At 43.9% G+C, this 16,863-nt stretch overlaps 1 protein-coding gene across 2 annotated transcripts; it reads right to left on the reverse strand.

Annotated features, from left to right (window-relative positions):
- Positions 1-3,911: 3,911 nt before the first annotated feature.
- mthfr (methylenetetrahydrofolate reductase (NAD(P)H)) lies at positions 3,912-16,391 on the reverse strand. Of its 2 annotated transcripts, none has more exons than XM_048241938.1 (12): positions 16,259-16,391; positions 15,351-15,594; positions 14,268-14,506; positions 11,970-12,080; positions 11,463-11,656; positions 10,509-10,759; positions 9,931-10,065; positions 9,592-9,772; positions 9,251-9,433; positions 7,229-7,330; positions 5,808-5,927; positions 3,912-5,379 (listed from the first exon to the last, which is right to left on the reverse strand). In XM_048241938.1, exons 2-12 carry the CDS (start codon positions 15,590-15,592, stop codon positions 5,170-5,172), a joined length of 1,968 nt encoding a protein of 655 aa, XP_048097895.1. In that variant the 5' UTR covers positions 15,593-15,594; positions 16,259-16,391; the 3' UTR covers positions 3,912-5,169. The 2 variants fall into 2 exon arrangements, with proteins under 2 accessions (XP_048097895.1, XP_048097894.1); XM_048241937.1 differs by lacking the exon at positions 16,259-16,391 and adding an exon at positions 15,710-16,228.
- Between the last annotated feature and the right edge of the window lie 472 nt (positions 16,392-16,863).

Here is a 16,863-nt window from a genome sequence, read left to right on the forward strand (position 1 = left end):
CTACCTGTATATTGTAACCCAAAACTTGTCAAGATAGGCTAGACAGTGCCGCTGCTGGCCATTTTGGTGCCCTAACTGGTGAAATACAGTATTAACAAGTATGTCATCATATGTCACAAGTATGTCATCATATGGTATTTAGTATTTCTGAAACATGTAATATGTATTTGTATTTCAAATACAAAATAGTATTTTGTCATTTGTATTTTATTGGGTTGAAGGAAATGGCTCTGTATTTTGCATCGAAATACTTTATTGGTGTGTATTTTTGTATTTTAGAAATACTGGCAAAATACTATATGTGAAAACACAAAAAAAAAAGTAGATACTACACACAGGTGTAATGAATAATTGGTAATTAGGCAACAATGGTTTATTTTTATCTCAATCAGCTAATGTGAGAACAGCTGTGTTCAAAGACACTCACAGCTTTTCAGTGACGGCTATTGTTGAAGCATCAGCTCTGGTCTGAAGCACTGGTGTGAAGTCGTACGCAAGTAAAGATGAGCAAGTTTACCTCTGCAAGTTCACATAAGGACACCGACAAAGGCAACCATGTCCCATTGTCTCCATGCCAATCTTTAACAGAAAAAATATCAGATATCTCAATGAACCACAATGACATCAATAGATGGTAAGGTGTTGAGTGTGTTTGAATTCCCTTCCTTGTAGCATCCATTTCTGCATTCCACAGTGGGGACAAGTTCACCTTGTTTAATTAAATAACAATTATATTTCCTTATTAGCTGCATACTTGAGGTTGGAGATATTAAGGCATATCAAGTTTCTCACATACTTGAACTTCAAGATACATAGCCTTATGATTTTCTTATTCAGTTGTTCTGCACTGGACTTGAATTACGAAATTCGGCACAGATACACAATTATGATTTTGGCCTATTGATTATAATGTGGTTAATTGAAAGCTCTGTCAGTCGTTTTGGATAAGCATCAGCTAGATGACTAAATGTAAATAAATTCTTGAATTATTCTTCTGATCACACTACATGAACTTGCATACGGTATACTATTTGGTATGACGGGCTAAATTGTATTATTTTTTACTATATAGTTTTAATAGGCTAAATGTTTGGGATATTAAAAAGCTTTTTTTGCAGTGCATACGTCCTTGAAAAAAGTATTTTCTAAATACAAAAATACAGTATTTTATTTTGATACATAATATGGTTAGTGTATTTTGTAGTTTATTTTGATACGTTAAAAATGAGGGTATTAGGTTATTTTATTTTGAAATACATTCTGATGTATTTTTGCCCATCCCTGCCTGTTCCCAGCATCAGAACAACACTGCGATGGTTAGCTTGTCACCTGTGACGCTATATGCTAGGCCTAAGTGACTGACCTATCTGGGTGCGTTTGGAGATGACGCAGTCAGAGACGTTGTTGAATAGGCATAATGCCACACACCTGGCATGTAGCTGTTCGGTTATTTCCTCTGTGCACGAAGTTTTTGTAACCGAAAGTAATGATAAAAGGCACAACTCCGGGAGGACTTCTTGTCGCCATGGTCAATGCATTTATTATCTGTGAGTGTGCGCACATAGCGCATGCGTTACATTGCACATTATGGCAAAGGGGCCATGCCGCTCGTTATACGTTTCACAAAGTATATGTAGCAGTAAAATAAAATAGAAATACATGAATACATTTAGATTAAAAAAGCAATAATTGCATGAAATACAGCTTGTTCAGGAGTCTCGAAGCTCGAGTCCGAGTCTGAAGGCTTTTGAGTGGAGTAGCAAGTCAAGTCTGAAGTCACTGTTTTTTCTTTTTTACATTTCTATCCCTTCATTCTCTTTAATTCAAGTTCACACCACGAAGCTGACAAAGAGCATTTATGCTTTATCAAGAATCAAAAGATTATCGTTGTCTCTGATAAATTGAAAATAATGAGCGTAGGCTTCCTCCCCCAGAAATGTTTTAATTTGTTTGATGTGATTTCCTGTATTCTGGTGCATTTTGGGGATGGCCAATATTAAATTCAATCAGATTCATAGCCTACATCCTGATTTGTTGATATTGAGGCAATGATTCCCTGCAAAGGCTTGTGTTTTAAGGCCCCTGGGCCTGGGCCTGGGCCGGTAGGCCCCGTGCAGTAATCCGTCCCTGTTTGTACCATATTCTGATAGATTACTCAAAGTGAGTAACGTATTTTGAATACTTTGAATTACATTCTATTATATTTTATTAGCAGTGGATGAAACAGTTATGTGAAGTTGTAAGATCTAGTGTCAACAACAACCCACAACATATAATACATGTAATCCGTTACTTCCCAACACTGTGTGTCAGTTAACTTGAAGAACTGCAGGTTTCAGGGATATCTTTGGTTTGGGTACACTCTTAAAACAAATGTGATGAAAACAACACAACTTCCGTTGTTTTTTTAACACATCGCTGTGTCCAGATAGGGACAACACATTAATTTTAAGAGAGTATCTGACCAAAAAAATCTCCCTCCATCCAATCCATAATGTGTGTGTGTGCGTGTCTGTTTGTCTGTCTGTGAGCCTTAGACCTATTGATGGATTATCAAAGCTAATTTGCCACTCGCTGTTTGATTTTTTAGATAAACTTAACATTTGATTTACAGGAAAAGGTTCTTGGTAAACACGCTCTTTGCCAGCCTGACTTTCTCGTCGCATTACCCACAGCCGCTCTCCCCATTATCACGAGTATCTTTCCTGAAAGCCCCTTTATCTGCACTGAAATCAGCCCTGAAAGACACGGCACAGTAGGTGCAGGTGCCGCTGCCCCAGCAGAGAAGCATGATGGGATTGAATGACCAGTCATCAGTGACGGAGCTGCACAGCTGGGGCAGATGCTGAACACGCAGATATGGGATCCTCCCTGGCACTGTAGTCCTCTAAAGGAAACTAGTATAAGTATATACGTATACTCTTTTGATCCCGTGAGGGAAATTTGGTCTCTGCATTTATCCCAATCTGTGAATTAGTGAAACACACCCAGCACACAGTGAACACACACTCTACTACTACTTCAGGGATTAGCAGAAGAGTCACATAATAAATCCACTGGCATCATCTCTATAAACAGACACTTCAGATATGGGATCCTCCCTGGCTCTGTAGTCCTCTAAAGGAAACGTAGATCTGGGCTAAAGGGGGACCCTCGTGCACTGATGCCATTTCCATGCAGGAGTACATTCTAACGCACACTGTATGCATGTGTGTGACATTCACTCAGGCGTGTAAGGGAGAGACGGCTCCCCTCCCCCTATGCACACGCTGCTGTCTCACACACACACACACACACACAGTGTCACACTATACCACAAGCTGTAATATTTGGAGCGGGGCCAAGTGGTGTCATTTTGTCAGGCTAGAGTTCAGCAGTGTGGTGAGATCATACAGCACTGGAGCCCATGATGTCGGCCATCCAAACCTTCCATAGTGAGACCAGTGCAAATTCTCCCAATACATGCACACACACACACACACACACACACACACACACACACACACACATCTGACTTACCTGGCTCAGGCCAGGCCTCAATGAGAGATATGTAAACAAAGCTACATGGTGGACTCTGACACAGATGGCATCATGGCTGGTGCAGCACTGAACAAACAAACACATCTGAGCGTCCACACGACTAACCGGCCAACGTGGTTAACGTGGCCATGGAGAGAAAAACAATGCCAGGTGGCATGGTGGACTCTGACACAGGTGGCATCATGGTCAGAAAACACAACTAAACACACACATTCGGGCATCCATACACAACTGACCCAGCAACATGGTTAAGGCCACCGTAAGAAAAGATGACGAAACTGTGTATAAACAATGCCAGGGTGGCACAGAACTAAACACACACACACACACTGATGGCCACGTTACTAAATAAAAAAAGAAATGCGAGGCTGTTTCCATGAAGTCACAGTTTATTTATTACGCCATTACCGACGGTACAAAACATTAATAAATATAGATATGATCATAGCAACATCCGCTCCTAGCTACAGTTAAAAACATAAATATAAAAATGTGTATGAAAACACGTGCCTTAAAATAATCATGAGTAAAAATAAGTTTCTGTCTCTGCAGCATGCATAACAATGTTTCAAACCCATCTGAGAACAATGGTCTTTGCAACACTCATAACAATGCTTCAAATCCATCTGAGAACATTGGTGATTGTATTCAAAAGGCCACGTTAGTCTTACAATAGTCAAGCACTTTGTGTATCTCACTAAACACCACAGTTTAACCCAAGCATTTAACATTACCCAAACACACATCTTCTTTAATAATAGCTTTCCTGACAGTGTGCGTCCTTTGAGTTCTACTTCAGCTAAACAAGAAGCCAGACCCGCAATCGCAGCGAGTCCCAAGACTGAAATTTTCTACAGTAATTCCTTTTTCTCGTTTTTCTATGGTTTCTTTTCAACAACTTGATCCACTTTCCACTTCACATCGTTGCACTGGAACTAGCATTGTCCATGTCTAAACATCAACAAAAAAGGAAGGCCACAACGGTTATGCTTCGAGTAAACCTACTAGAATACTACTACTAGCAGAGCTAGGCTGGAGCTGGGGCTTTTCTGTTGGGGTGTGTGCAGTGAGGGATAAGAGAGGGTGCTCTCATCCAGTCCCCACAACCCCTCCATCCTCACCGTGATAGTTTCGTTTTGGTAAGCAGCATTTGGCAGCTAAATGGTTTGGTTGAACTGTCCGTCTCTCCTCCTCCCTGCCGCAATCGATACAAATCACACATACAAGTGAAGTGAAGTCAAGAGCAATAATAAAGCTATAATAGTATAGTCTGCCCAATGCCCATCCATCTGTGTGAGGATCAGTGGTCATTATGGACATTTAGTGGAGCGGAGACAGTGTTCATGCAGATAGGAGGGGTCACCAAGCCCCAGGGTCCCCTGGGTAGCAGCAACTGTAATGGTTGAGCGCGGTGGTATTGGTTGGAGAGCAATGGGTGTTTAGCTTTAGCGTTCAGCCAATGAAGGAGACGACCGAGTGCAAGTTGAGTCACAACAACCACTCACACTCAGCCAACGGACCAATCACAGCCTGAGAAAACCCAACAAATCCTTTGCCTGGATCCCACCCACATCGTAGCAGTATGATGGGATGGGGGTTGCCATGGCATTCTGTGCGAGTGGGCCTCCCTCAGTCACTCTGCAGTGTCTCGGGGGGCGCGTCCAGAATCTCAAACATGTCGTCGATGATCTGCCACAGGCAGTTGTCCAATGGGAAGTCGTTATCCACCAGGTTAACCAGGAAGTAGTTGTCGTGGATGTACTGGATGATCATCCGAGAGGGAGACTCGTCCTCATAGAGCTTGGCCCACTGCTCGATCCACAGGGCAAAAGCTTCGTCCTGACACACACAGAGAGAGAGTTCATTACGAGAGAGCAGGCAGGTATCAAACATACGGTCTCTTCGTTGACGTTAGCGTTATCTTATCTAGCCTAGCTTTGAAGTGAGCTGCAGGGGAAATGTGTTCGACTTCTGGAAGGGCACCTTTTCTCTGAGACCACAAGGATAAAAATGCAGCATTCGCTAATTGCTGACTTGTGCCTAGCACAAATTCAGTAGTGTCCCAGTTTATTACCCAAGATGCAGTGCACGAGGGTATGTGTTTCCACACACACACACACACACACACACACACACACACACACACACACACACACGCCAATACTAGTTAGCTATTACGCTTTTTCACCTGAAGATTAGACTCTCCCTTCATAGAACATCTCTGCTGTGAGTGCCTGACTGACCTATGACCTAATGACTGAACTTACCTTCCAGAACATGAAGCTGACCGGGTCAACCACCGTCGGCTGGACAATCTCCCTTCCAGGGAAGATGCCCCAGGTCACAGCGTTCGGCTGCATGTCGTGGGCATTAGTGATGTTCTTCCCCTGCAAACAAATACACACAGGTCAACAAACACTGAACAGTGATCGTCCACATGGAACTCTGTGGGTGCAAATTTGGCAGCGTATTTTATCGCCAGTGCATGCGAACGGTGGTCAGAGAGAGTCAGACGCACGAAGTGGGCTGGACTGAGTCAGGACTAGGTTCATTAATAGAATTTTTGGTTAAAGCCCACCAATAGCAGTGTTGAGCAATATCTTTAAATGGAATGCGTCAGACGATATTACAGTAGCATTTACAATCTCAATATTGATGCGCATCTGATCCAAATACTTTTTCAAAGAATAATATGTAGCGAATATGTCGAATTTCTTCTGCTCTTCCAAGCAATTCAATTCACAAAACATGGTTGTAGCTTTCCAGACCTGTTTTAATTACCGTACACCATCACATCCGACTAGGCTGATCTATACGATTTATTAATCGATCCATATATTCTTGAATTTCCCCTTGGGGATCAATAAAGTACCTATCTATCTATCATCTATCTATATTTGGAACTTGGAAAGTTCAGTTCAGTTTTATTTGTCATTGTTACAGGATAACAAAGAAATGTTAGAGCACAAACAGACAGGCATATAGTTTGAGGTTGTTCACCCATTTGCCTTATATCAATTTACATCCCCATGAATCCCCCATTACTTTGTACCTAATTTAGCTCCCCATAAATACCCATAGAAAACCCCATAACGTGCTGTGTCCAGTAAAGTGCTTGGTGCAATAATTAATACATCTAATAGAGGTAGTGTAGTCCAGGTCACAGGTATTGGGGGTGTATGTACAGAGACATTATGTCACAGAGGGATGTCTAATGGGGAGTGGGGGGTGGACTGTCCATTTAGCAGCCTGACTGCATGGGGGTAAAGACCGTTGGCCATGCTGGTTGCATGTGATTGATTGATTTAAATTTACTTCAAGAGAGAGGTCCCGCCCATTTAAGAGCCCCCCGCCTCAATCACACACACACAGACACACACACTCCTCAACAGAGAGGTCTCGCCCATTTCAGAGCCCTCACCTCACTCACACACACACACACACACACACACACACACACACAACAGAAAGGTCTCACCCATTTTAGAGCCCCCGCCTTGACGTAGACCACCTTCCCATTATCGCTACCTGTTCGCCGCAAAACTTGCACCCGCAAAGTGTGAGTGTGTGATGTAAGGATTAATATTATACATAATAACACAATTCCAGAGCAACCTGGCCCTAATTTATTTGTGTGTGTGAATTTGTGTGTGTGTGAATTTGTGTGTGTGTGTGTGTGTGTACTCACCTCAACATTAACAATGTGATAGTTGACACGGGGCTCGTACTTCTTCAGCACCTTGAGGAGAGCGGTCACATTCTCACTGGATGTGAAGAACTCCAGATATGCCTGCACACACACACACACACACACGGGTTTACTTCAGTCACTGTAAAATACTCCAAGACTGCAAGAATATTCCATCTACTTGATATTACACTGTGTGGATCAATAAGTGTGAATAACTCAGATCATTTATATTATAATAAATGTTTTGAATCGGTGTTTGAGCCTGAATGGCCATGCCATCGCTCAAGCATGTTCACTTGCATGGTTCAATGAGATGACACAAATGTCAATCATTACACACCATGGCAGTAAGCAGTGGAAATCTCCACCAGCACAAAGCTCCACCTATCGAAAGGGGTGAGGTGGTGGTGTGACGAAAGTCACACCACCACCTCAACAAGGCTCAGCAGCAGATAGGGTGATGGGTTTCTAGGAATGGATCTGACCTTTACACACACCAATTAAAAAACTCAACATTAAAAATACATTTGTGTAGTTCTGGGAATACTGCAGGGTCACCCTGACTCTCTAGGAAGATTTCTTTACTGATATGTTTACAGTCAGCCAGAGGGTAAAGGACACACACACACACGCACACACACACACACACACACACACACCAGTGTACTTTTGACTGGGAGGTTTTACTGCACGAGCCCACACACCAAGCCACTCAGTAGCCGAAGCCACTCAGTGCTCTAGAACACTAATCAGGAGGAAGGATTATGATAAGATCAACTCATGTGGGGAGTGGGTCTCTTATCTTTACATTTGAAGGGGTGAACTGACTTATTTTGATTCAAATAAAACCAAGGGCTTGGACTGCTTTTAAAGGTGCTCTAAGCGATGCTGGGTAATGTCACTTCTGTCGACTTTCAAACAAAACAGAAAGCTAGCTCGTTACTTCCTCCCCCTACCTCCCGTGCTGCTCCCGTGCAATTGAAACTCTCCTAAACGCACATCTCGTCTATGATTTGCTGGAACAGTTTGTTATGTTTTCATGGGCTAGGTTTGCCCAGGTTGTTTTTGTTGCCGTTTTTGGAGCCTGGGCTGTCCACAGAGATCGCATATTTTTTATTCAGGACACAGACAGCTAGCGGTTGGTTAGGTGATGTTTGCAGTAAGTGACATAAAATGTTTTAGCCTAAAAAATGTGTGGCATCACTTTGAGCACCTTTAAAAACTCACCACTGTGGCTAATCTGGATTCTAATACCAGGCAAAAAAACTGAATTAACACCATTACCACCTTACATGAACCCATCAGTTTTGATAATATCATGTAATGTGCAGCATAATGTACACTGTAGTCTGCTCACACCCCACGTATGGGGTAACTGTGACGATGTGCCGCCTCAGCAGCACATCACACTATGATTATTTGATTATTATTTAATTAATGATATATGTAATGTCAATTTCATGAATGAGTTGTGCGTGTTCTATATGTTGGGTGCGTTCCTTTGCGCGCGAAGAATGTTGCTTAATATTTGATCATGTGTTTTTGGGGTTGTGCTATGGTTACTTTTGATGTCATGATGTATGCTTTAGATGTCGGTGGTTTAGGGGCGGTGTGCCCGTTTTGGGTGTTTAGACTTCGCCGGTGGCGGCGGAAGTAATTAGTTAATTGGCCATTTAAACGCCGGCTTTTCTCTATGCAGGGGTTCAAAGTTTCGTGACACGCAGTAAGGGGCTGATGTGAGTCCTGCGGTCAGGTCTGGTTATATAGTGGCATGTAGCCTAGCCATAAGAGACCTTAGATATTCGTGTTTGTTAAATGTTTTGTTTGTCTTTTTCGTTTTATCTCCCGTCGGGTGCGACCGAGTGTCGGATAGGAAGTGGACTGTATTTTTTTATTATTTTTTGCACGTTGTAAATAAAACACCGTGGGCCCTCTTAAACCTGCTGTCTCGGCCTGATTTCTCCTTCACCACTCGGGTACTCTACAACAGTGACGCATGGCAGAGAGAGGTGCCCCCACCTTCTGGAAGACGTATCCGCCGGGCGGGCCCCAGCCCACGATGGGGTCGGTGGAGGGCTTGCCGTTGATGCTAGGCTGGGAGTTGATGGTGAGGACACCGCGGCGGTTCACCTTGTCCAGCTCGTCCCTCAGCAGGTTCGTCTCTGGGGCCAGAGGGTCGTCGTTCCACGGCAGGCACATCACCTACGGGGAGAATGCACACACACACAAAATCACAGTCAGTCACCAACAAACACACACACATAACGCACACAATCAATCAACAGAATAATATACACAAACACCAATGCATACACAAGAAAAAACATGCGACAGACAGGCGGCGAGATGAACCCAGTCACCTTGTGCCCGTTGCGGTTGGGCGTGGCTGTGATGTAGTTGGTGAAGACCTCAAACACGCTGTCTTCACTTGTTAACTCCTCCCCCCACATCTTGAGCAGCGCGTCCTTGGACGATTTACTCTTTAGGTAGAACAGGTAGTAATCATTCAGCTCCCCAAAGGCTGGGGACGACGAGTTACCCCTAATCAAACAACCAGGGAGAGAGAGGGGTAGAGACAAAAACATTTTTCACATCAGTCCCTGCTCCAGTAATACAATTAACAAACAAAGATGTTTATGTTTATGGTATTTATCACATGCTCTATCAAGCGCCTTATGACAGACAGACATGTTGCGTACCATCGTCCATTGGGGAAGTCATCCCACTCCTGGGTTCTGTAGATGTAGCTCTTGGGTCTGGAGGCCCAGAAGATGGGCCTCACGTCCTCTACCTTTCGCTTGGGGTTGGCACTCGTTGCCCAAGGCAGTGGCCGGCTGGAGACACGGACACACACACACACACACACACACACACACACACACACACACAATGACTCAAGAGACAATTCATGTTCATCCAAACCACTTTTGGGAGCAGGCTGCATGATTGTACTGAATCATATCTATTGAGTGTGTGAGTTTAACTATGAGTACATGAGAATGTTCTCACTTAAACAAAGTTATGGAGCTGCCCATAATGACACAGTTGGAGTACTGTACTGTAACATCATAAAATAAAAGTCCATGCAGGAGCTGTCGTGTCATGTGTCACTTTTTTTTTCAAGACTTTCACTCAAATTTCTATACATCTGGAAAAAAGAATTCACAATTCCATACTTTTCCCATGGCGTAGCCTGATGTAGTGTCATTGATGTCTGTGTTAAACTACTGTGGTGTGCTGTGCTGTGCTGTGGTGTATGTCAGTGTTGGAGACATACCGGGGGTCCTCCACCCACATGCCCAGCTGTCTCAGGACCTCCATGGTGGCCACCTCGCGGTTGAGGGTGTAGAAGTGCAGGCCAGGAACCTCCCCGCTGTCCAGCAGCACTCGGCACATCTCCACCGCCTGGTGGATGCCAAAGTTACGGATCGCTGCATCATTGTCCTTGATCGGCTCGATCACCTCGGTGATCTCCTCCGGAACCTCCAGCTTGGACAGCTTCACCAGTTGCCGTAGAGACTGGTAACCCTAGAGACATAGAATTCCAAAGAGATACAACATGAATCCGAGGAACTTTATGTAACTATGGGGACATAAACCCTGTGTTTTAATCTGACTATGTAACTATGGAGACATAAACCCAGTGTTTGAATCTGACTATGTAACTATGGAGACATAAACCCTGTGTTTTAATCTGACTATGTAACTATGGAGACATAAACCCGGTGTTTAAATCTGACTATGTAACTATGGAGACATAAACCCGGTGTTTGAATCTGACTATGTAACTATGGAGACATAAACCCGGTGTTTAAATCTGACCTGTGCCCATTCCCGATACCACTCCAAATCTCTCACTAATCTCATTAATCTAATCAAAAATATAATTCGAACAGGTCATCATGAATGCAGATATAAATTAGCTGGTGGCTAAACCTGATACAAAGTACACTGTTTCAGCAGAGATCAGTGTCATTTGTAAATACACCTTGACTGTAAATGCCTAAATCTGTTTAAACTCTCTGCTGCCTTTATTTCAAGAGCGTAGATTAGTGACAAGCCTGAGTACCCAGAGTAATGGAAGAATATGAAGAGAATAAGAGGAGAATGAAGCCATGAAGCTTCAAAACATAAGTTTCTCCAAGTTAATTTACCAATGCTAGTCCCTAATCCACATTCTTGGAATCCCCCCAGGACAGGTGGACAGTATTACCCTTGGACGTGGGCGTACCTGAATTGGGAAGATGCCGGGCAGTATGGGACAGGTGATGCCGATGGCCCTGCAGTCACGGACGAAGTTGAGGAAAGTCTCGGCCCGAAAGAAGAGCTGTGTGATGATGGAATCAGCCCCGGCGTCCACCTTCTCCTTCAGGTGACGGAGGTCGTCAGCATAGCTCTCGGCCTCAGGATGGCCCGTGGGGTAGCCTAGCAACACCATGAGCACAGTTATTTCCTGGGATTAATACACAAGTTATCAAGTCAACAATACACAAGTAAGTGAATATGACATTCTATCTAACTCATCAGTGCATGTATTCATGCTACAACTGGTGCTTAGGTCCTTGACAGGTTTTTACACACCATTATTTCTTTAGCCGTCATCAATTTATTAGCAAAAAAAGGTGCAAAAGTGAGAAAACTATCATGGTTGCTGCAACTTTACTGTGCATGCTGAACCAGGTCTGTAATGGTATCCACCTCAGATCACTATAACCACTCAAGACAAAAAGACTCTTACCAGCAACACAGATGTCGAAGTAGTCGTCAAACTCGCAGCGGATGTGTTTGACCAGGTCAGTGGCGTAGTTGAAGCCCCCTTCCTCCTCTTCCCAGTCGCTGCCTACAGGGTCTGCCCAGGATTAGATAGATAGATAGATAGATAGATACTTTATTGATCCCCAGGGGAAATTCAAGGTCTCAGCAGCATACATATAACACAAACACATTCTTTAACAGCAGGAAGAGTAATTAAAGTATATAATATAAAAACACAACTAAGCAATAAGGACAGTAGAAGATAAAGAATATGCTAAATATACTAAAATACAAATTATACTAATTAACACTTAATACAATATATAAAAATATACTAAAATACAAATTACAAAAATACAAATTATACTAACTAACACTTAATCTAAATCAATTTTTAAAAACAGTATCCACATAGTGGTGATTAATCAATCAGAGGCGCTTGCAATGACTGAGGCAGGGACTGAGCCTGTGATTCTCTGTGCATAGTAAGGTATGGTAAGGTGCTCTAAGGTGCTCTGTGTGAATGAGTGTCATGGTGGTAGTGCAATGGTGATAGTGGTTATGGTGATAGTGCAAATGAGTAAGTCCAACAGTGCAACAATGCAGAAGTAAAGTAAAGTCTATATATTTAACTATTTAAGAAAATGTATAAGTGTGGCCACAGTTCGGCTGTGGCATGGAGGGGGTTATGCATATGTGCTAATGTGCTAATATAGCATGCAAACAGTGAGGCATAAAGACAGTGGTACAAGTAGCTAGTGGACAGACAGTACCAAACATGGAGGGGGTGAAGAGGCAGACAGACTATGCAGAGAAGTCTATCTCTCCTCTTCCCTTAAGTGAGGCATTGAACAGTTCAATGACCCTGGGGACAAATTACTTTCTCAGTCTGTCCGTTGTGCAAGGCAGTGACCGAAGTCTCCAGCTGATCAGGCTCTTCTGCTTAACAATAGTGCTGTGGAGTGGGTGACACTCATTGTCCAAGATGTTGATCAGTTTGTTCAGTTGATTAGATACATTACATACACTACACATGCATTATAATACTCTTATTAAGACACTATTGTCGTCAAAAGACATCACACAGGGACACACTCTTCTATTCTACCCCACCCCAGCAGATCCCACCTCACCTCACCTCACCTCACCGGACTCGCATATCTGCATGCATACGTGACTGATAAGTTAACTGTACTACAGACGCCAAGTGGGACGTGTGTTGGGAAAGTTACTTTTAAAATGTATTCCTCTACAGATTACAGAATACATGCCCTAAAATGTATTTTGTAACATATTTGCAATATCATCTCTCTATAAACAGACACCTCAGATATGGGATCCTCCCTGACTCTGTAGTCCTCTAAAGGAAACGTAGATCTGGGCTAAAGGGGGACCCTCGTGCGCTGATGCCATTTCCATGCATGAGTACATTCTAAAGTAAATGTAAAATGTAAATGTAAATCAGGTTTCTCGGCCAAGTATACTTGAGTATACAAGGAATTTGGTCTCTGCATTTATCCCATCCGTGAATTAGTGAACACACATGGCATACAGTGAGGTGAAGCACACACTAACCCGGAGCAGTGAGCTGCCTTGCTACAGCGGCGCTTGGGGAGCAGTGAGGGGTTAGGTGCCTTACTCAAGGGCACTTCAGCCGTTCCTACTGGTTGGGGATCGACTCAGCAACCCTCCGGTTACAAGCCCGAAGCCCTAACCAGTAGGCCACGACTGCCCAACGCACGCTGTATGCATGTGTGCGACATTCACTCAGACATGTACTGTAGGGGAGAGAGAGGTCTAAGTGTTTCAACACTCGTACGGCTTCCCTCCCCCTATGCACACGCTGCTGTCACTCACACTCACACACACACACACACACTGGCTGTCTCACACTATACCACTAGCTGTAATCGCTGGGCCAAGTGGTGTAGAGTTCAGCAGGGCTGTGTTTCAGTGTTTTTCAACAGTGCTCCCTCGTGTGGTGAGAACACACAGCACTGGACCCTGGACTGGACAGGTGTATGGTATGCACAGATGGTATGGTCACAGATCAGCCTCAGCCCACTACATTGCACAATCAACCACAGCCATCTTCTTATCTGCTCCATAAAAATAAACTACATAAACTTCAGAGAATAACAACCCTCACCTTCTAAAAATGGCCTTCTGTGAGGTCAAGAGTGAAGACTCTTGTGTGTGGGTGTGGGTGTGTGTGTGTGTGTGTGTGTGTGTGTGTGTGTGTGTGTGTGCGCGCGCATGTGTATTTGGATGGGATCCGTACCTCCTCTGAGGGCCATGATGTTCTTGAGGCCGAGGCGCTTGGCCTTCTTGAGGTAGCCAGTGATGGTGTCCCGGGTCTGGTTGCAGCAGGTCAGGTGCAGCAGGGTCTCCAAGCCGCAGTAGTTGACCGCTGTGCTGGCGATCATCATGGAGGACGTCTCCTTGTCCGAGCCGGGGTCGCCCGCCGGGTGCCAGGTGATGTCGATGAAGAGCGGTCCGCCGGAGCCCATGCGGTCGAACCTGATTTAACGCACCATCACACGGGACAAGAGCAACAGCCATCACTCACAGCACAAATAACTACATGCAGTCAAAGTTAACACGTTAGTTGTTGTGATTTATTGGGGGAGATATGAGCAGAGAGGGTTAAAGCGGAGTAATCAAGGATCTTTGATATGAGGCTGTATTTCAGAGGCTGTGGTTAGCTCGGTTCTACAGCCCCTGGTATTAAAATAAACTAGACTACCTAACATCCATTGGCATCACTCTAACAAGCATTGGTATCACTCAAACAAGAGAGGAATGGGGCTAAACAACAATCCAAATCTGGCCAAAATTCTGATCTAACCTAAAATCTCACATGGTCATTCTCCCTCTGCCTCTCTTCAATCAGTGCTGTTCCTCTGCGTCTTCTTTTTATTATTTGCATATTATGGCCCATGTGTTGAAATCCAACTATTTAGCCCTTATTGCTTCTTTTCGTGCTTCAGGTCAATGACCTTAATGGTTTTACTGGAATGTTTTGGCTTGGTCAAAATTAAAATGAGAAAAAAAAATCAATTCCCTGTTGATGCTACATCAATAATATTATTTTATATTTAAACACCCATCTTAATTATATGGAAGAAATGAATCAGAGCAACATTTCTGTCGGAGTAAAACTTAACTGTCCGCATTATGTACAGTGTATGCATAGTGAGCAACGTTACATGAAGACGTGTTGCAGTTTGAAAAGGTAACCGCGAAGCACCAGAAGGCAGCCAAATCCCATATACTGCGATGACTTAAAGTAACGTTACACATATTCTGCATTTATCTCGATTACGTTTAGATAGACTTCTGTAAAATGCCATGCAGCTTTTACCTCGAGATCAGATTAACGGCTCCGCTGGCGGTGCGAGGAGGGAAGAACTCCAGCGAAAACCAGTGGTCCCCCGACTCTATCCGCCGTCTCATCTTGTCTCTGAGCCTATCGGTTCGGTCAGGATCCAACACCGGTGTGGAGCTACGGGAGCTGTCCTTGGAGCTCTCTCCGCTGTTGCTCGCCCCGCTGGAGTCACTCTTGCTGGTCTGCCAGACATTTTCACCCATTCGCTGGTTCACCATGGCTGAAGGATCGAGTGTCGGTCAAAAAATATTTGTTTAGGGACAAAGTAAGTTGACATAATGTAAAAACAACTGAAACTGCCATTGTGTTGGTCATTTTCACAAAGGATGGCTTACTTGGTGATTGATCAGCTGCTATCATTAATCTGGTCGCAGTTGAGATTAACAGTTAAATTAGCTAATGCCCGATCTTTCAGTAAAAAGTCAAACGTCTCCACTGGCATCTACAGTATAACTCTTGTGATGTATGTATACGATACTCTTAACGTACAGTAAAACGTAAAAAGTTGTCACATACAACACATTACTCATACATTAACTGCGCTTATGGAAAGGAAAGGAAAGTGAAAGGAAGTTTACAAATAAATAAAAACACACGCGGAAAATGTTGGGAGTGCCACTGATGGCGGCACATCAACGAAGCTAAGCAAGCAACTATCTAGCGTTGAAAGTTTTACATACAACCCAGACAAAAGCGTGGCACGCTTGGTTAAAGAACTATCGTTAGCTCGCTAGCTAAATTAGCTAGACAGTCATGCAGACCATGTGTACGTGCAGCCGGCTGGCTAACTAACATTAACGGACATTTTATAGTAGAGATGCTGACACTTTCTTTAACTGCTAACATTACGATGCACTCAAAGAATGCAAAAGCGGCCCAATTACCTTCTAGTGTTAACGCTTGACTTAACGAAAACGATAGTGGTGAATTGGACGATCCTATGGCTTGGATCCCACATCCATTCTGATCTGATCACCTCAGAGACAAGTGTAGCAGCAGCTAAAGGGGTCTGTTGTTGACCGAGCCTGCGGGAAGGCGGGGCTTTACTGTCTATGCATCCAAGTCAGTCATGTTTTTTTGCATTACGTCACGCAGTTTAAAATTGCTGGCGGCGAGAGGGAGGCAAAGATTGTTCAGGAGCCTTAACAATCTTTGAGGGAGGCAGTCAGCAGAGAGAGCCAGGACTCGCAACGAGACTGAGCGAGCTGCTAGTGCTACATTCTACAAACCAGCAACTTACTGCAAAACACGTTTATTGTGTAATTCAACATGTAAACTGTGGATTCAAACCAGTGCAACAACTCGCAACAGCACCAACGTTTCCATAAGAACCCCCGTTGTCACACTACTCGTTCGTCAGATAGGAACTAGCTAGCCAGCAAAGTTAACCACCCAGATGGCAAGAGGCTGGCGGCGGCCCACCGGTTTCGCTGTCGCCGGCGGACCGCTGAGTTTTTCCACATCGGTTCTACCGCGGTCCGCTGGGCTA

The sequence above is a fragment of the Alosa alosa genome, chromosome 4, assembly GCF_017589495.1.
Source record: "Alosa alosa isolate M-15738 ecotype Scorff River chromosome 4, AALO_Geno_1.1, whole genome shotgun sequence".
In the NCBI taxonomy this organism is placed as follows: Eukaryota; Metazoa; Chordata; class Actinopteri; order Clupeiformes; family Clupeidae; genus Alosa; species Alosa alosa.